The 21,532-nt window shown below is 41.0% G+C and overlaps 1 protein-coding gene across 5 annotated transcripts in view; it reads right to left on the minus strand.

Moving 5' to 3' along the window:
* The window catches only part of LOC126091907 (focal adhesion kinase 1), a 752,716-nt gene that overhangs the window by 2,983 nt on the left and 728,201 nt on the right, over nucleotides 1–21,532 (minus strand). For all 5 annotated transcript variants that reach the window (XM_049907213.1, XM_049907212.1, XM_049907215.1 and 2 more), the window contains 2 exons: nucleotides 6,339–6,463; nucleotides 4,509–4,615 (listed from right to left, as the gene is read on the minus strand). In XM_049907213.1, coding sequence (XP_049763170.1) covers nucleotides 4,509–4,615; nucleotides 6,339–6,463 — 232 coding nt within the window. The remainder of the gene's footprint in view (nucleotides 1–4,508; nucleotides 4,616–6,338; nucleotides 6,464–21,532) is intronic.

The raw sequence follows: 21,532 nt of genomic DNA on the forward strand, positions 1-21,532 counted from the left end.
ATATCGTAACACTGGTTTTTGAGGCAGTTATGATACAAGGTTTGGCAGAACAACTTAAACACACACACTTGATGTGGAAAGCTATGTGGGCACATATTACATGACAGCTTGGAGAATACTGTATGAGTACTATCCATATGTGATGCAAGCACTATGGTTACCCAATTAGAAACTTTACATGGAATTTGTGAAGTGGTTTCTTCATCAGAATGCTAATAATTCTACCTGCCATACATATTTTATTCACAGATTAGAACTACTTCTGTTGTGCTATCCATTTTTTCAGTCAGTAGACAGTCACATCTAGTACAACAAGAACCAACTGTTAGATGTCACCTACAAAGGTTTTTGTAATGACACAAAGGTATTTTCATTACATCTTTAGACAAACACTCTCAAGTTAGTTCGTTCAAATAACTGGTTATAATCAAGTGAGGTGTGCGTATACAACTTAAATAAAAAAAGTTTATTGTTATCTATATTACTAAATGGCTAACCCGGAGCGAAGACCCAGCTACAGATTGGCTATTTAATGGCTTTCAGGGGCAACAAAAATTTTTATTTTTAATATTTCGTACTGTTACCGACCAAATTTAAAATGCTGTCATATTTTACTCATTAAGAGCAACAATCTTATGTTGAATATTTAAGACAATAACTTCAGTAGTACAGTTAGAACTTATGTATACATCTAGAGGCAGCTAAACATAGCACACAAGTTACTCCGACTAGATTCATCCACTATTTGAGCATGAGAGCACTTGGTGACTGTTAACAAACTTTACACCTCATTTCAAACCTCTTTTTCTAACAGACACCCCATACAAACTGATGAAAGGAAAAAAGTTTATCACTTACTATATTTTCACTGTTCACACAATTAAATTACAGCATCAGGTACGAGTTTCAATTTATTACTTCTTTACTAAACTCCACCAGCATGGTAAACAAAATTAAGTACTGTTTTTCTGCGAGTGTTAGTTTGTGCTACAGAGTTTTTGCAGTGACAAGCTGCAGCTACATAATACAGCAGGGTCATTCCATGGTTATGGATGTAACAATTGTACAATTTACATTGCAGTATTAACACAAAAATAAAAATCAGATAAACCTGACTATGATACTACATACAGCAAAGGTTTGATGATACAAGCTGCATTGATTTGCCACTAAACAAAGGAAAAGGAAATGTTACAGATGTAACTTTTCATGGAATCATCTAGCAGAGCGTACAACATATGCCAGTCAGGAGTTTCCAGTGCACTGGACAAACAGCCTCCGAGATTCGAAGGCTCCAGAACAGTGATTAAGATTCCATGAAAGGGTTGATCTGTGTAAAAAGATTTTTAATAGATTACTGTTCAGGACTTCAGTCAAGTAAGATCTAACAACAGCTGAATAAATTTGTCTGGTTTTCACTAAACTCTTATTTCAAGTATAGTCATGTTCAGAAAAAACAGAACATCTTGAATGACTAGAGATAGGACGTTCATATTCAAAGGACATGTAAATTAGTATGTTCTGCAGAAATGATCAACAATTCAACCAAGTCATTCTACAAATTCTCTCAAGTTAGCTCATTCCAATAACTGTTTATAATCGAGTCAGGTGTGTGTAAATAGTGTCATTCGGATGAGGTATCAGTCTTCTCAGGGAGGGGGTTCTGGGTGGTGCAACCTGACCTATCTTGTCATGCTCTATGGCCTTCCATGAATCGATATGATGCGACATGCCCTACCAGTAAAATGCGCATGCGGCTCTTGTTTTCGCCATAAACCAAAGGTAATGGATCAGTGTGAGTTGAGCAGATGTGCAGGAAGACTCGCTGACATATGTGCAAACCATACCTTTAAATCAGTGAGTCTGAAAGAGGGTGAATTATTGGCATGACAGACTGTGAGGCATCCATACGGGAAACTGCTGCTCATGTGGGATGAAGTGTTTCAGTAGTACAAACAGGTGTGTGCAGAATGGTTCATGGAAGGTCGTAGAGATAGGTTAGGTTGCACCACCCAGATCACCCCCACCCCCCCTCCCGAGTAGATCGCCACCTCGACCGAACGACATTTCAGGACAGATCTGCACCCTCCTCGGCTCTGGCACAACAGTGGAACAGTGAAACCCATCATACACTATCAGCAATGACAGTCCATCACTGTTTATTATGGTATGGTTTATGTGCGTGTTGACCATTTCTCCGCTTGCCCTCAATGAATGTGCAGAAACATGGTAGATAGCAATGGTGTATGGAATGACATTACTTGTGATAGGAATGGCATCAGATAACGTTTTTGGGCAAATTCTAGTTTGTTTGTTTGAATTTTTTTTTTTTTGGTTCGTCACAGACAGGGAGAGGCACTACAGCAACTGCATTCTCAAAAGACATACATTGCCAGCTCAAGATCTTATGGTGTGGGGTGCTATTGGGTACAATCACAAATCACAGTTGATGCATGTCCAGACCAGTGTGACCTACATGAATGGCATTCTGCAACCTGTAGCCTGCACAACACCCCAGACATCATTTTTCAGCAAGGTAATGCACGACCACATGCTGTTGCATGAACACGTGCCTCCCTGGTGTCACAGGATGTCAGCCTTTTGCCCTCGGATGCCAGATGTATGAGATATGGTGAAATGACAGATGCAGTGCTGTGACCCAATGTCAACCACCACAGATGAAATTTGTAACTAGGTCAATGAAGCGTGAATGGCTACACCACAGGATGCCATTCACACTTTATAAGCATCTATGCCATCACACGTGGAATAAGTTATCAGTGCCCATAGCGGACTCTGTGCCACTAGGCAACAGCACACATGCTGAACAGAGGTAACTGAAATGTTGACCATTACTGCAGAATATACTAATGTACATGTCCTGTGAATATGAACATCCTATCTCTATTCATTTAAGGTGTTCTGTTCTCCCCCCCCCTCTGAACATGAGTGTAGTTTGATGTGCCACCAGATATTTACTTAATCAAGATATAAAAAAAAGGAATCAGTAACAAAGGGCAGAGTACTGTCACAGCTTTCCAAGAACATTTGGCCAGTAATGTTTCGTAATCAACATATACGACATGTTCTTCTAGCAGCATACTAAACTGGAACAACTTAACATCTGTTTCTGAATACTGCAATTATGGAATTGCTCGACTTCGTACCACCTGCTGGGTGCACCAAACTCAAATTGTGTGTTGGCATATGAGCACAGTTAACTGTAGATGCTGGAAATTGGATATTTCAAGCAGAACTTTTTATTTGGTCTGCCTTACTTCAACGCAATTTAATTTTCTTTTTCCCCGTACTTGAGTCACATTAAGAGTCCAGTGTAAACTGCTCCTGCCTTCACCAGGGCTCAGTTGACTACCCAAATCAGTGGTTGATTTCACGACACGGAATGGAATTATCCATGTTCAGCATACGTGAGCAGAATGGTCAATTCCGGACAAGAACTGAGCTTATGTGAGATTCTCAGAACCTTAAGGACATTTTGAATGCATGAACACAATGACAGTTTCAAAATAATTCATTCCTTAGCAAAAGACTTTTTTTCTGTGTGTTTTGGTTGTAAACATATTACATATATCATAATGTGCTCCCATAAGGGCATGGGGTGTCACTCCAAATGCCAATTCATTATAGAACACATAACATTCATGCATCCAGACAATTTTCCCACTGTGTGCTGCTTACATCCCACAAGTTTTATGAAAGTGATGATATTCAGTTATTTAACACTGTTCTCTGAAATATATTCATAAATTGTGTTGTGGCCCACAAACAAAATGTACTAGGCTACACAAGTCATCTGGTCATAAATACTTAACACTAACTGTGCTAAGCCAGGCCGGGTCGCTAGTTGTCTAATATATTTAAATTAATTTAGGAAATGTTTTCTGAAGATACTTGTAAGAAGTGTAGCCTTGTACAGAAGAGAAATGTAGACAATAAGCAGTTCAGGCAAGAAGGAAACAGAAGCTTTTGATATCTGATGCTACAGAAGAATGGCTAAGATTACATGGGTAGATCGAGTAACTGATGTGGAGGTACTGAATCGAGTAGGAGAAAAAAGGAATTTATGGCACAACAATTGGTTAGTAGGGCACATCCTGAGGTATCAAGGAATCATCACCTTGTTAATGAAGGGAGGAGGGAGGGAGGGGGAGGGGGGAGAGAGGGTGTGTGTGTGTGTGTGTGTGTGTGTGTGTGTGTGTGTGTGTGTGAAAGACGAGTGGGGGGGGGGGGGGGAGTGAGAAGGTTTTTATAGAAGGAGATTAAGGTTTGACTACAATAAACAGGTTCAAATGCATGAAGGTTGCAGTAGTTGTTTGGAGATGAAGGGACTTGAACCAGTCTTTGGATTACAGACAACAACAACAACAACAACAACAACAACAAGTACTACTACTCCTGCTGCTGCTGCTGCTGCTGCTGCTGCCGCAGCTGTATAGAAGAATATGAGAAGGCAAAAACACTCATGAGAAACAATCGTCAACACTTACCTACGGTACTCGGCATCGAGCGTAGTAGCACTGTAGTTCTGTGCCAGCCGCATCGCACTCACCAACTCACCCATGTCCTTGCTCAATACCTTATGCGCCATCTCGACCTTAAAAAAAAAAAAAAAAAAAAAAAAAAAAAAAAAAAAAAAAAAAAAAAAAAAAAAAAAAACTCAGTATAATACTACTGGGTTCAAAAAATATAACTTATGCAGAAATCATTATACGCACAATGACAAAAATGTTTCTTCACACAATCAAAACCATCTAGGAAATACGAAATGTGATAATCCGTTACCTCAACAGAAGGAAAAAATTAAAAGTTTGTGTCATGCTGTGTGGACATAAGAAGATTTGTAACCACTGCTGGAATTTTATGCTACATAAACAAATACTCCCCATCCAAAACCTACCAGCTATAGCTCATAAATAAACAATTCAAAGAACTGATGAAAACAGGGACATGTGAAACATCCGAAAATGTAAAAGATGATAATATAGATACCAAACTTCCTTTTACTTTGGGCATTTAGGCAAATGACTCTCAGAAATTTAGCATCAATTCTGGTCTCATTTATTTGCCTGTGGACAGCTAAACATCTCGACTGTATGGTGGTTGGTCACCTTTACTCCTTCCACCATCAGCAAACATGCTATGTCTTCCGTTTAGTACTTCCTATTGGCATTACCACTAACATATTGTCAGAATGAATGGCAACAGATGACATGAAACAGTAGTACCCAATATCCAACTGGTAAGCACATTATTCACCACTACATTATACACTTCCAGTAAATATTTCTTAGTTATAATCATCATGACCTTTCCTCTCAAAACCAGAGTTTTTTAATTACAAAAATGAATACTGGTTTCTTAGTGAATACAGTGATCAACACAAGAAGCCTATCAGTTAAGATATCCTGATACATCTAGAGAGAATGTGATATCTGGGGAAATTTGGTAGTACAACTGTTCAAAAATCATGTTGAAAAATTTTGGATACACAGTAATGAGCTTGATAGTGAACATGTATACAAATGGAGATAGTGTAGAATGAGAATCAATGTCCATTTTAAATGTAATGTCCATTATGTTCCCTTGACTTGAATCCTACCTCAATGACTTTACCAGATTTGTATTATGCTCTTCTTTACATTAACACCACACACTCATAAACAATCTTAACAAAGTGTTACTATGCTACTGTAAAGTAGTGTTTCCTCTGAGTGCACACTCTTTTAAGGACAGTAATAACACTTTCTTCATCCATTTCTGAACTGTTCCATTAGTACAAAAGCTGCCCTCTCATACTTGGACAAGAATTTCATAGAACATACTTCAGTATATTATATTCGAAAGAATATTCTCTTATGAATAACATCAATAAGGATCAAGATTTACCTTACTCAACATATGATATCAAATGCCACAAAACTTTGAGAAAAAATGAAAGATTAGAAATTATGATCCCACCATCACCAGAAAGTTGACCCCAAAAGCAACACTAGACTAACTGAATAAAGGTAAGAAAGGAAGTGGACAGGGCTTTTGAAATTTCATACCAAAAGGTGTCCAATGTGATTTTTGAAACTCAAATTTGATCAGCCACCAGGATTTCATTTTTACTATTTCCTTTTCCTTCATTCCTCACTTCTTCCACATTACTCCACTCTATCTTTCTCCATTCAACTGTCTTCAGTTTCCAAAGGAATCATTCAGTCTGACACTTTGGTTTCCCAAGGATTTGTGAGTTCAGCTCCTGTACCCTTTATCTGTGTCTTACAAGGCTGTTAGCCTTTCACATAATCTCCTCAAATTTATGAACCTCTTACCTCACGATGAGCAGAGACAGGGAAATGTGGCACTAGCACATCCACACTGGCCAGGAGCGCCCTCAGCTCGATGCCCACCTTCTTCACCAGCTCAAGGTACTGGTCGGCCCGGCTGTTCTGCACACCTGCAACACAAAGATGACAGGACTCTTCTCAGGATATATGTAAGAAAAAACAAATGACATGGAGATCAATCTAATTTTACAGTAATATAGACTATAACCAACATTAAAATTTTTATGAAATTTTCAAATTCACACACTATAACCTCGTTGTGGTTTATATGGTACCTGTGATCAGATAGCAATGTTTAGTCTTTTCGTGCACCACATTATCATGTTTGTACTCCACAAAGATCTTCCAATGGTATATATTATTGTGAATGAAACTAAAAACTGCAGTGGAAAAATTTTAGCACTATAATTTATCTCACTTCTAACTAGATGCCTACCACTAAAGCTCATTAAGTAAAATGTAAATGTCTTGTGACTAGGGCCTCTCATCGGGTATACAGTTCGCCGGGTGCAAGTCTTTCGATTCAACGTCACTTCGGCGACTTGGGCGTCAATGGGGATGAAATGATTATGATGAGGACAACACAACACCCAGTCCCTAAGCAGGGAAAATCTCCACCCCAGCTGGGAATCGAACCCAGGCCCTTAGGATTGACATTCTGTCGCACTTACTACTCAGCTACCGGGCTACCGGGGATGGACAGCTTATTCAGTGAAAAGTTTACACATAATGAACAACATGAAATTTGTTGGAAAGTAAGTTAAATGTGAATACTGATGCAGATATTCTTTAGAGAGTTAGAACTACATGACATAGAATGCAAAAACTTTTATGTAATTGTGATGTCAGTGTCTCAAACAGATTTACGAATATTTTGAGACTAATAGATACTGCCCATGGGCTTCACTTCAATGCATCAGGGAACATTCTCTCTCTCTCTCTCTCTCTCTCTCTCCTCCTCCTCCTCCTCCTCCTCCTCCTCCTCCTCATTTTCATAAAAAAACTGGTTACAAACTGCTGATGCAAAATTAACCTCAATAGCAAGACTTAAACTAGTGAGGCACTGTAGCAGGGAGTCATCCACACATGGTTGTACTGTTATTTTTGCGAAAGAGGAGGAAAATTTAATTGAGGATTTAACTTCATAATCACTGACATATATACAGCACCAAGCGATAATATGTCTATTTTTAACAACAACCTGGAGGTTGTGCTGCACTCACTAAGCCCATTAAATATTAAGACAAAGCATTTTGGCAACTACCATTGTTTTTACAAAAGACAGTAATCATATAGATGCTTTCACAAACATGACCAAAGTATTTAATCCATCCCCACAATACACTTTCCACCAATTTCAACAGTAGAAACAAATTCTACAACTGATGACATATTTATCTGAAGTACAAACTGTGCCTTCACTAGTAATATTCTGAGCTTTGACTGCAAAGCACAGTTACTAAGCAAAGAGATGGAAAAAGCAGTAAGAGTTGCAAAAAGTAACTAAATATATATATTAACAAAGAGATAGAGGGGCTGGCCAGTACTTACCTCAGCTCAGTACAGCCGATAGATACACATAAAACAGAACCGAAAATGTACGTTCCTAGCTTTCGGAACAAATGTTCCTTCATCGGGGAGGAGAGAGGGGAAAGAAAGGGAAGAGGGGAAAGGAGATTCAGTTACTCACAACCCAGGTTATGAAGCAACAGGGAAAGGAAAATTGGGAGGGTAGCAAGGATGGAGGCATGGTTGTCAGAGGGAAGCCAAAGATCTTGTGTCTGTATATGTGTGGATGGATATGTGTGGATGGATATGTGTGGATGGATATGTGTGGATGGATATGTGTGTGTGTGCGCGAGTGTATACCCGTCCCCCCTAAGCTAAGTCTTTCTGCTCCCGGGACTGGAAGGACTCCTTACCCTCTCCCTTGAAACCCACATCCTTTCGTCTTTCCCTCTCCTTCCCTCTTTCCTGATGAGGCAACAGTTTGTTGCGAAAGCTTGAATTTTGTGTGTATGTTTGTGTTCGTTTGTGTGTCTGTCGACCTGCCAGCACTTTCATTTGGTAAGTCACATCATCTTTGTTTTTCGGTATATTTTTCCTACGTGGAATGTTTCCTTCTATTATATATATATAAATAATAGAGGGAAACATTCCACATGGGAAAAATATATTTAAAAAGAAAGATGATGAGACTTACCAAACAAAAGCGCTGGCAGGTCGATAGACACACAAACAAACACAAACATACACACAAAATTCTAGCTTTCGCAACCAACGGTTGCCTCATCAGGAAAGAGGGAAGGAGAGGGAAAGACAAAAGGATATGGGTTTTAAGGGAGAGGGTAAGGAGTCATTCCAATCCCGGGAGCGGAAAGACGTACCTTAGGGGGAAAAAAGGACAGGTATACACTCGCACACACACACATATCCATCCGCATATACACAGACACAAGCAGACATTTGTAAAGGCAAAGAGTTTGGGCAGAGATGTCAGTCGGGGCGGAAGTACAGAGGCAAAGATGATGTTGAAAGACAGGTGAGGTATGAGTGGCGGCAAATTGAAATTAGAAATTAGCAGAGATTGAGGCCTGGCGGATAGCGAGAAGAGAGGATATGCTGAAGGGCAAGTTCCCATCTCCGGAGTTCTGACAGGTTGGTGTTAGTGGGAAGTATCCAAATAACCCGGACAGTGTAACACTGTGCCAAGATGTGCTGGCCGTGCGAGTGTATACCTGTCCTTTTTTCCCCCTAAGGTAAGTCTTTCCGCTCCCGGGATTGGAATGACTCCTTACCCTCTCCCTTAAAACCCATATCCTTTTGTCTTTCCCTCTTTCCTGATGAGGCAACCGTTGGTTGCGAAAGCTAGAATTTTGTGTGTAGGTTTGTGTGTCTATCGACCTGCCAGCACTTTTCTTTGGTAAGTCTCATCATCTTTCTTTTTAAATATATATATATATATATATATATATATATATATATATATATATATGGTTATAATAGAAGGAAACATTCCACGAAGGAAAAATATACCTAAAAACAAAGATGATGTGACTTACCAAATGAAAGTGCTGGCAGGTCGACAGACACACAAACATACACACAAAATTCAAGCTTTCGCAACAAACTGTTGCCTCATCAGGAAAGAGGGAAGGGGAGGGAAAGACAAAAGGATGCGGGTTTTAAGGGAGAGGGTAAGGAGTCATTCCAGTCCCGGGAGCGGAAAGACTTACCTTAGGGGGAAAAAAGGACGGGTATACACTCGTACACACACACATATCCATCCACACATATACAGACACTAGCAGACATATTTAAAGACAAAGAGTTTGGGCAAGCTAATATATATATATATATATATATATATATATATATATATATATATATATATATATATATATAGACACACACACACACACTCCTGGAAATTGAAATAAGAACACCGTGAATTCATTGTACCAGGAAGGGGAAACTTTATTAACACATTCCTGGGGTCAGATACATCACATGATCACACTGACAGAACCACAGGCACATAGACACAGGCAACAGAGCATGCACAATGTCGGCACTAGTACAGTGTATATCCACCTTTCGCAGCAATGCAGGCTGCTATTCTCCCATGGAGACGATCATAGAGATGCTGGATGTAGTCCTGTGGAACGGCTTGCCATGCCATTTGCACCTGGTGCCTCAGTTGGACCAGCGTTCGTGCTGGACGTGCAGACTCCGTGAGACGACGCTTCATCCAGTCCCAAACATGCTCAATGGGGGACAGATCCAGAGATCTTGCTGGCCAGGGTAGTTGACTTACACCTTCTAGAGCACGTTGGGTGGCACGGGATACATGCGGACGTGCATTGTCCTATTGGAACAGCAAGTTCCCTTGCCGGTCTAGGAATGGTAGAACGATGGGTTCGATGACGGTTTGGATGTACCGTGCACTATTCAGTGTCCCCTCGACGATCACCAGTGGTGTACGGCCAGTGTAGGAGATCGCTCCCCACACCATGATGCCGGGTGTTGGCCCTGTGTGCCTCGGTCGTATGCAGTCCTGATTGTGGCGCTCACCTGCACGGCGCCAAACACGCATACGACCATCATTGGCACCAAGGCAGAAGAGACTCTCATCGCTGAAGACGACACGTCTCCATTCGTCCCTCCATTCACGCCTGTCGCGACACCACTGGAGGCGGGCTGCACGATGTTGGGGCGTGAGCGGAAGACGGCCTAACGGTGTGCGGGACCGTAGCCCAGCTTCATGGAGACGGTTGCGAATGGTCCTCGCCGATACCCCAGGAGCAACAGTGTCCCTAATTTGCTGGGAAGTGGCGGTGCGGTCCCCTACGGCACTGCGTAGGATCCTACGGTCTTGGCGTGCATCCGTGCATCGCTGCAGTCCGGTCCCAGGTCGACGGGCACGTGCACCTTCCGCCGACCACTGGCGACAACATCGATGTACTGTGGAGACCTCACGCCCCACGTGTTGAGCAATTCGGCGGTACGTCCACCCGGCCTCCTGCATGCCCACTATACGCCCTCGCTCAAAGTCCGTCAACTGCACATACGGTTCACGTCCACGCTGTCGCGGCATGCTACCAGTGTTAAAGACTGCGATGGAGCTCCGTATGCCACGGCAAACTGGCTGACACTGACGGCGGCGGTGCACAAATGCTGCGCAGCTAGCACCATTTGACGGCCAACACCGCGGTTCCTGGTGTGTCCGCTGTGCCGTGCGTGTGATCATTGCTTGTACAGCCCTCTCGCAGTGTCCGGAGCAAGTATGGTGGGTCTGACACACCGGTGTCAATGTGTTCTTTTTTCCATTTCCAGGAGTGTATATATATATAAACTTAAATCTAACTTATAAATCTAATGTCATTATATATATATAATTTTCACATAAATGCAACTGATGTGCACGTGACCACAGTCTCTGGCTGTCCTGGCCAAACATTCAAGTGTCAATGAAGGCTTGTTTGGCCGAAAGCTTTGTTTGACATTCTTTTTGTTGTGCCTATCTGTGATCACCATTTTTGTTACGTGTCGAGTAGCGACTATTCTTTTCATATTGTAATTATTCCATCCTTGATTTTCCGTTGTTAGACTGCTTGCATTTTGCTTTGGGCTTTTGATGTCCACATTACTGGACTACTATTTGCCTAGGTCATGGTTATTTGGCAACTCAGAGTCTTCTTTGTGGTTATTTATTTGTTTGCCTGTTCTGTGCATCCTGTATGGCTTCTACATATGGTTTGCATTTGCTAGAGTCATATTCTGGCTGTAATTTTAACAATGTGTATTGACCTAATGAACTATTTGCTAGTCTTGATCTTTTTGTGTTTCTTGTACTGGTGTGTCAATATGTCTACCTGTTTCTTGTTTATCGGTGTCATGATATGAATGTGTGTAGGTACCACTGATGTGCCCTAGGGTACGCTTTCATGATGTTTTTTAATTTTTTTTTTTTACATTCTCCACTATACTGGTGGAAAATGCCCTCTACCTGCTCCTCCACTCACAGAAGTCCGATCTGGAGACTGATCACTGGAACATGTGTTTTATCTGCTAGTTTTCTGGTAGTCAATGTAGCCCGTACACAGGTCAATGTGATCAGTGATGATTAAATACCTTTGATGTATTATGCCACATATCTGCAGCAATGGAAGATAATTCATTTCCAGGTATGTTAATTATGCTATACCTGTCTGTTGTCACCAAATATGGCAAGCCGCCAATCTCTTGTTCTAGCCGATGGAGACTTACGTTTGTGCCTGCATATATTATTTATTTGCAAATCTATATCTGTGTTTAAAGAAGGGGTTAATGTCTGACCATTGTATTTGTATTACACTTTTGTGATAATCATCAGTAATGTCATATTTATTGCACTCTATTTGTCTTTTGTGCAACTGCTTGTAAGTGGAGCAAATGGGTCCCCCTGCTTTTGCATATATCCTGTTTCTACATTTCCATGGTATACATCCAACTGTGACTTCCTCTCGGCATGACTTCCTCTCGGCATGACTTCCTCTCGGCATTCTGACTTCTTGTGGCCTGGTTTGGCACAATTTTCATGGATTGATTCTTTAATGCAGCATTTTGGTGGATGACCTAGGCCCAACAAATTGAAAAATTTTGAACAGCTACAAGGTCTTTAAGACATAAGGGCCTGAAGTGAATATAGATTCTTTGCCTTTGCAGCTGCGAAAGGCAAACCCTTGGTGTGACTTCATGGATATTATTAGCTGTTTGTTTATGCTTTGGGCCTGTTTTCAACTTTATTTTTAACCTCCTCATAGAAATCTTCCTTGGCCCTGTTCTGAACTTTATTTTTAACTTCCTCATAGAAATCTTCCTTAGAGATGTGGTCACTTAAGTTGGTCTCATACTGTTCCTCCAGGAAGTTATGATCAGGTAAGAGTAGTTACGATCTGGTACACTGCAAGGAGAGGGTTAGAATGTACTTGGTTCTTCACATTTCATGTCTTTTAAGTGGACTTCTTTTCTATGATTTTTCTTTTATCTGCTTGTGCTTCTGTTTCATTTATTTATTTATTTACTTCTTGTCAGTGTTTTACACATGTTCCTCTCGTCACTGTGGAGAACCTCCTCATTTTTTGATGAAAAGCTCTTGGGTTTCCAGGCGGGTGGCAGTGTTAATGTGCCGTGACATTCTTTAGAGTGTCATACTTCTCATCTTATGGCAAAGTATTGAGATACTACAGATGTCATTACGTTTATATTAGCGATTTGCCCCCTTCACTGAGCTGTGTGCAGCTGGGTACTGACCAACCAGTGGGAGGGGAGGGGGTGAGGTGTACCAAGACACTGCTCAAGTCTCTGTCTGGCAATTCCAGATGTGTCTTGCATGCTGGACAGTGCTCGGCAAACTATCATGATATTGCCACTATCATGACCAATACCATCCAGCATCCAAGCTACATCTGGAATGCCCTGAGATTTGAGCACTGGCGCAACTGTTTCCCCCACCACTACATTCACATCACCCTTCCTGCCCATTTGCTGGACGATAACCAGGCACCTGCAGTCAGGTGGAAGGGCGAAATGCTATTACAAGTATTGCAACATTCACAATATCTTGACAGTTTGCCAGAAGATGATGAATATGACACTCTTTGAAACATCACAGTATTTTAAAACTGCCACTCAGCTGCATACCTGAAAATGCTGGATAAATCTACCTTCACACACGTGGCACCTCTAAGGGGAGATGTTCTGCAGCTTCAAACAGCTGAAGAAAGATTACAGCAGGATACTGCAACTTCTCAGCACATCAGCTTGCCATCAATAGGGTCAAAATGAGAACATACTACCACAGTCCATGAAATTTTGATACCCAGTGAAATCGAAGAAGACGACCAAATATTACAACAAATTGGCAAGGCCATAATGAGGAAACATATTCGCTTCACATTAAGAGCTGGGCAAGAATGTGCATACCCTGCTTTCCAACCAACTACATATGGCAAGGGCACTACGAGTACATATTTGGGAATGACTGGTGGACTGCAGCTCTTATGCCAATAACAAAGTACAGAAATGATGTGCTGCCATGAAACAGCTTGGAAAATGTGACAGACTGTCCGGAGCTCAGATGATTAACAAGGAGCCGAATAACCCCAGAGGTATTGCAAATTTGACAGAGAAATTACTAGATTCAGCTACCACTTCAGCCCTCACAAAAAGGCTGAATTCACACCCTTCCTGAGGATCATACCTAAATAAGACATTATTAGTGGTGTAGAGGAAGCAATTGTGATCTGCCAAGGGAAAACTGCAGCGTCATTGACAAGCCCTGACTTCCGAAACTGAACATGACTGCACTGGAACGGGAGGCTCTCCAATCACTGAGGGATGATGCCGACACTATGGGCCTTCCAGCAGATGATCGGAATGCAACAATGTTGATACACAATGATTATTACCAGCATAAAATTGGCTTGGTGCTACAGGGCACAGTCTAGAAGAAGCTCAAGAAGAGTCCAACCTTGACAATGCCACTGTTGAAGAGCTGAATTCTACCACAGGACTTCCCAAAATATGCTTGTGGAACACTGCAATCATTATGTGAAGAACATGGCTGATTTTGTGAAAGTACTTAAGGACATGTGACTATAAAGAGACAACCTGCTCATGAACTTTGATGTTACACTACTCTTCACAAAAGTAGCTCTTCAGACTCCTTGATACTCCTTGACATACCAATGTCCAAGATTTGGAGTTTCTCAGCATACAATCCAGGACACATTATTCTTTTTCATTTATACGGGTAACCTCATTCAACAGATGAACGTCCAACAATGTGTTCTATTTGCTGACACAGTAGTTTATTTCTCTCTGGATCTAGGCTAGAAGGTTTGCAGTTAACAGCAGAAAACTCTATGCCAATACATCCAGAGTAGTGCAACATAAATAAATTAATCGTAAATGCTGGGAAAACTGAAAATATCAACTTTATCTTAACTCATCATCTGATAAAAAATGTATTTGAGCAAGATTAAAAGAGAAAATTGTAGATGTTAATGCTACAAAATTTTAGGGGTATGGGTTCTGCAAGAAACACACATATGTAATTTCTCAAAGAAACTCTCATCTCATTGAAGAATATCACATATGTATGGAGAGCACTGTAAGTCTGTTGCAATGCCAACGCTTAATCTGAGGTCTCTGACAATGGCTGTCACTGACAATAGCATCAGTAATGCGGTGTGGCATTCCAGACTGTGGATCATCAGCCAACTACATCCGTCCTTCCCTGAAACATCTGTACCATGCCTTGAACTTTGCAATGGACATGCCAGTGCTCTCTGTACACTTGTGCCACTCTTCAATGAATATTTATTCACCTTATTCCTTACACCGTCAGGTATTGCACTACACACCTTTGCTCTTCTTTTGAAGCCTCCATTTCACCTTTTCAGCATGACTGCGTGCAGTGGATGGCCAATGCATATACAGGGTGTTACAAAAAGGTACGGCCAAACTTTCAGGAAACATTCCTCACACACAAATACAGAAAAGATGTTATGTGGACATGTGTCCGGAAACACTTAATTTCCATGTTAGAGCTCATTTTAGTTTTGTCAGTATGTACTGTACTTCCTCGATTCACCGCCAGTTGGCCCAATTGAAGGAAGGTAATGTTGACTTCGGTGCTTGTGTTGACATGCGACTCATTGCTCTACAGTACTAGCATCAAGCATATCAGTACGTAGCATCAACAGGTTAGTGTTCATCACAAACGTGGTTTTGCAGTCAGTGCAATGTTTACAAATGCAGAGGTGGCAGATGCCCATTTGATGTATGGATTAGCATGGGGCAATAGCCGTGGCGCGGTACATTTGTATCGAGACAAATTTCCAGAACGAAGGTGTCCCGACAGGAAGACGTTCGAAGCAACTGATCGGCGTCTTAGGGAGCACGGAACATTCCAGCCTAAGACTTGCGACTGGGAAAGACCTAGAATGACGAGGACACCTGCAACGGACGAGGCAATTCTTCGTGCAATTCACAATAACCCTAACGTCAGCGTCAGAGAAGTTGCTGCTGTACAAGGTAACGTTGACCACGTCACTGTATGGAGAGTGCTACGGGAGAACCAGTTGTTTCCGTACCATGTACAGCGTGTGCAGGCACTATCAGCAGCTGATTGGCCTCCACAGGTACACTTCTGCGAATGGTTCATCCAACAATGTGTCAATCCTCATTTCAGTGCAAATGTTCTCTTTACGGATGAGGCTTCATTCCAACGTGATCAAATTGTAAATTTTCACAGTCAATATGTGTGGGCTGACAAGAATCCGCACACAATTGTGCAATCACGTCATCAACACAGATTTTCTGTGAACGTTTGGGCGCATTGTTGGTGATGTCTTGATTGGGCCCATGTTCTTCCACCTACGCTCAATGGAGCAAGTTATCATGATTTCATACGGGTTACTCTACCTGTGCTGCTAGAACATGTGCCTTTACAAGTACGACACAACATGTGGTTTATGCACGATGGAGCTCCTGCACATTTCAGTCGAAGTGTTCGTACGCTTCTCAACAATTCAGTGACCAATGGATTGGTAGAGGCGGACCCATTCCATGGCCTCCACGCTCACCTGACCTCAACCCTCTTGACTTTCATTTATGGGGGCATTTGAAAGCTCTTGTCTACACAACCCCGGTACCAAATGTAGAGACTCTTCGTGCTCATATTGTAGACGGCTGTGATACAATACGCTATTCTCCAGGGCTGCATCAGCACATCAGGGACTCCATGCGACGGAGGGTGGATGCATGTATCCTCGCTAATGGAAGACATTTTGAACATTTCCTGTAACAAAGTGTTTGAAATCATGCTGGTACGTTCTGTTGCTGTGTGTTTCCATTCCATGATTAATGCGATTTGAAGAGAAGTAATAAAATGAGCTCTAACATGGAAAGTAAGTGTTTCCGGACACATGTGCACATAACATATTTTCTTTCTTTGTGTGTGATGAATGTTTCCTGAAAGTTTGGCCGTACCTTTTCGTAACACCCTGTATGTGCTTGCTCTGTCATCATGTGCGTGTGCGCCTGTATCCCTCTAGCAGTGAATATAGGACCTCAGTGCTCTTGTAGAGAATGCACCTTCTTCCGCAGGCCATGACACTACAATTCTTTCAAAAGTTTTCATTTGACAGCCTTCAGCTTGTTTTGTTTCAAATGCACTTTATAGATGTAAAATGATGACAGCTACATTAAGAGCTTTTGACTTATCTGTGGTGTCCTGATGTGTTTGCTCGGCTGTGGGGGCTCCAGACGCCCAGATGCCTCTACAACAGTCTACTGGACTACTGTAAAGGGTGTACTGTAGAGTAGACAGTAGGAAAGCACAAAGTTATGAAAAAGATCACAAAATGTGGCCCCATTTTTTGGGGTATAGTGATTGAGCCTCTCTTGAAACAACACTACGCAGATGAGTCATAGCCTATGCTGGTGCTGTCATGGAGGTGCTGTCCAAGTACTCCAGGGCTACATTAGAACAGAAAGCAAGTTGTGTTCACACACAACTGAAACTGTGGTATGCTACAAAAAAATTTGCTATAGGTGCTCATACAGCAACATATCTTTCAGTGACAAGACCTCCCTCCCTCCCTCCCTCCCCTCCCCCCCCCCCCCCAAATCAAAATTGATGGAACTCCCATTTGGCACAACAGTGCAACAAGATATTTATGGGTTTAAATAGATGAGAAGAGAAACTTTCTTGTGCATGTCAAAGATGCAACTCGGGAGCACAAAATTCAATGCACAATATTTTTTAATTGGATAGATACAAAATCTACTCACCAAGCAGCGGCAGAACTTCCAGATAAAAGACTGTCGTAATCGGCGATCTTTTGGAGCCAGTGGCTCCTTCTTCAGGCAGAAGAGTTGAAGGGGAAGGAAAATGGGAGAAGGGAAAGGACTGGAGAGGTCTAGGAAAAGGGGTAGATTTAGGGAAAGTCACCCAGAACCGTGGGTCAGAACCCTCTTGCCAGTTTGCTGTCATCTGTCTTGTTCAAACTGTCATCCATTTTCTACTTTATGTGTTAATCCATTCATTTATTTATCTGTTTCATCAAGATTAATCAACACTTTGCCCCTTCATCTTTTCTAATATTGATTTCTGTGCGAGTAGACAGGTTTATTTTTATTTGCATGCAACAATTCTATTATTATTTACGAATTTGCATACAACAATTTACGGTTCATTACACTGCATGGCCTTCTCTCGATTGTCTTTTGCCAATTTATTCACAAATTTGACAGCTATTTTCTTTTCCACCATCCACTTATCTTGTTTATACGTAATTTTTTCAAATTTTTGTGCATTTGTTTTTTGACAAACCACTATGATCGACTTTTATTGCCATCTCTTACATCACTTTAATTGCCAAGCTAAGTAGTTTATATTTTCTCCAATGACTTTTCCTTTCTATTTGCCCAGTTTCTAAAATTTTGTCTGTTTTCATGACTTTCCCAATCCAATTTTTTCCTTTTATCATTTTTCACATCATACGAGTCTTTCCTTCTCATCCCGTATGATAAGTCTCCCCTGACCCGCAGTTCTGGGTGACTTTCTTGAAATCTACCCCTTTTCCTAGATCTCTCCAGTCCTTTTCCTTCACCCTTCTTCCTTCCCCTTCAACCCTTCTGCCTGAAGCAGGAGCCACTGGCTCCAAAACCTTGCCAATTACAACATTATTTTATGCACGTGTTCTGCAGCCGCTTGGTGAGTAATTTTTTATCTATCCAATTAAATAATTTTGTCAATGCAAAAGATTTGTCACACAGGAAATGTCCATTATAAACCCCCACTGCATGCTGTGAGGGCATATCCAATGCAATCCTTGCATGAATAGTTGTATCTGTAGCAAGTGCGATGGCCTATAAACTTTGCTATCAGTGTTACACTATAATCCTCAGGCAGATGCAGAGAAAGGTGCTTCTACAGGTAAGTGGGGTATTTGGCACAAACACCACACAGGTGTTAGCAGCGATTCTGGTAATTTTTTCATTAGATATCACTATGAGATACCAAGCAGTGCATAACTGGCTAGGAATAGGACACAATAACAATGTGTATATAATTACTCGGATTAAAGCAATTAATAAATTCAAGTTGAAGACCTAGAGAAATGAGGAGTGGCAGCATAATTGGGATTCTATACATACAGGCCATGGGGTACGCAATTACATCCCAAGCATTAGGTCAGGCTCAGGATGTGGCACGTCAGTCCCAGCAGGGGTATGACTCACTTTATTGCAAGCCACGGCCCATATCCGAGCTATATACACAGAACTCAAAGGCAAGCAACAGTCCTGTGTGCTTTGGCAATGAAGGCACCCTGGAGCACATCATTCTCCAGTGTCACAATCTGAACATAGACAGGACATACATCAACAGTTACAAAAGGGTAGAGGATATAATGAAAGCTGTAGACTTGTGGAACCTAGTAGATAATGCAGAAAAGAAAATATAAATGCTCGAGATGAAAAAATATCATCAAAATCATGGCACATAAAATGTGGGAGATAAAAGACTTGGTGTGGCAGTATGTGGGGAAGGGTAATTAGGAGAAAATTGCACAGAAGTGCAGACAAACAAAGCAACTGCAGCTGGCAGCAGCAATAACATGAGAACAAGAAGAAGAAAAAGAAGAAGAGGAGCTGTGGACATGTCTCATTAATCTCACTCTCAACAACCAAAGGAACTGGTGCTCACAGGAGCTAACCAGAGATGATTCCTACAGGTTTTGCTTAGGGGGTGTATGCACTTTACTGCACCTGGAGTTCTGAAAAATGTGGATTCCAGTTTTAATGATGATGGACCCAGTATTGAACAAAGACTATCTGAAGAATCTGATGTAAAATAGTATAGTTTTCTCAGTTTCAAGCTACAAATAATTTTTGCAGATTTAAGTTTTAAGTGGTATCTTAGTTTGAAAATATGCAATCTGATTTTTCATTGCATGGAAATAGGCAGTTTGTTTAGTCATTATTACAAATTGAAACAGAATCAACCAGATTTTGTGTGGACTTGAGTCTTGCTTAGTAACACAAAAAAGGTGGCATTTTAGATCAACCATGTATTTTCAAGTAGTTTATTGTGTGTCTTACATTGCAGTAATAGAGGTAATATCCTGCTCCATCAGTAATTATAGAAGTTTTATCTGGAAATGTGTTGACTTGAGTACTTCCAAGTCACACAATGAAGACTGGTGTAGTAGCATCTCTACATATCATTCCATCAAGCTGCATTTAAGGTACAAGCAGGAATTGAGAAAGTCCAAGAACATTATGAACCATGTACATATATGTATTATCATAATTAGTTACGATGTTATATTTTTTCTTCTTTAGTTTTTGAGTTAAAATTCTTCTGTAACCAATAAATATTATAAAAAAATTATAAAAATGTGTGTGTGTGTGTGTGTGTGTGTGTCTGATAATAGTTAAGTGTAATCACTGTGTGTAAAAAAGAATTAGGGGTAGAAAAGACTAACATAAAAGACTGCCATAAAAATGGTCAGTTAAGTTGTCATATTTTTCATTGTTAAAAAGCTTTACGAGTGTAAACTAACACGTTCGATATTACAGTGAGAGACCACATTTATAATCAGTTGAACAAGCAAACAATTATCTTCTGGTAAACCTTCCGGGATGTAAGGTCGTGATCAATGAAACTCTTCAGCTCCTAACGTTTCGTCCAGAGCTACGCTGGACATCTTCAGAGGGTGTTTCTCCTCCAGTGAGTCTTGCCGACTGACGGGTCGGACGTCTGAGAATGACTTGTATATTGTAGAAAGTGGGCGTGACCAGAGTTACACGTGATATGCAGAGATAATCTTTGTCAGAGATAATACTTAAGTTTTTGCCACATAGATAAAACTTAAGTTTTATCTCTGACAAAGATTATCTCTGCATATCACGTGTAACTCTGGTCACACCCACTTTCTATGATATATAAGTCGCTCTCAGACGTCTGACCCGTCAGTCAGCAAGACTCACCGGAGGAGAAACACCCCTCTGAAGATGTCCAGCGCAGCTCTGGACGAAACGTTAGGAGCTGAAGAGTTTCATGGACCACGACCTTACATCCCGGAAGGTTTACCAGAAGATATGTCATCCGGTCGTGAAAGCCTTCATACTATAAGCAGACAATTACCCATCACATGTGAATAACTCAGGGAATCTGACCGATAACATCAAAAAGCACCAATATCTTGACTACTAACAATTACTGTCATTTTAGGGCCTTATCCAGTTCGTGCCTTGAAAATGACAGAGGTTTTACAACATGGTGGGAGAAGCTTAACTTTTCCTTGGGCAATATGTTGAACATTATAGTGTGCATAATTAAAATGATACAAAGTCCTACTCAAAAAGGCTAGGAAGTTCTCATTATTATGTATTCAACTGATATGTTGATAAACACATTTCTTAAACCATGAATCTTTAAAACTAAGAAATATTATTACTTTGTTCCAAAGTCTACATCGCAATGCCGTCATCACTTCTATTTGAGTCCGTTTCTGAACAATCTGATATCAAATTTACGATAATAGGTTCAAGGCTTACAGCCATCATCACTTCCATGTCAAATTCTTCTTCCTGAAGCTTTTCAGCATACCACACAGACT

This window comes from Schistocerca cancellata, chromosome 7 (genome assembly GCF_023864275.1).
Source record: "Schistocerca cancellata isolate TAMUIC-IGC-003103 chromosome 7, iqSchCanc2.1, whole genome shotgun sequence".
Lineage (NCBI taxonomy): Eukaryota > Metazoa > Arthropoda > Insecta > Orthoptera > Acrididae > Schistocerca > Schistocerca cancellata.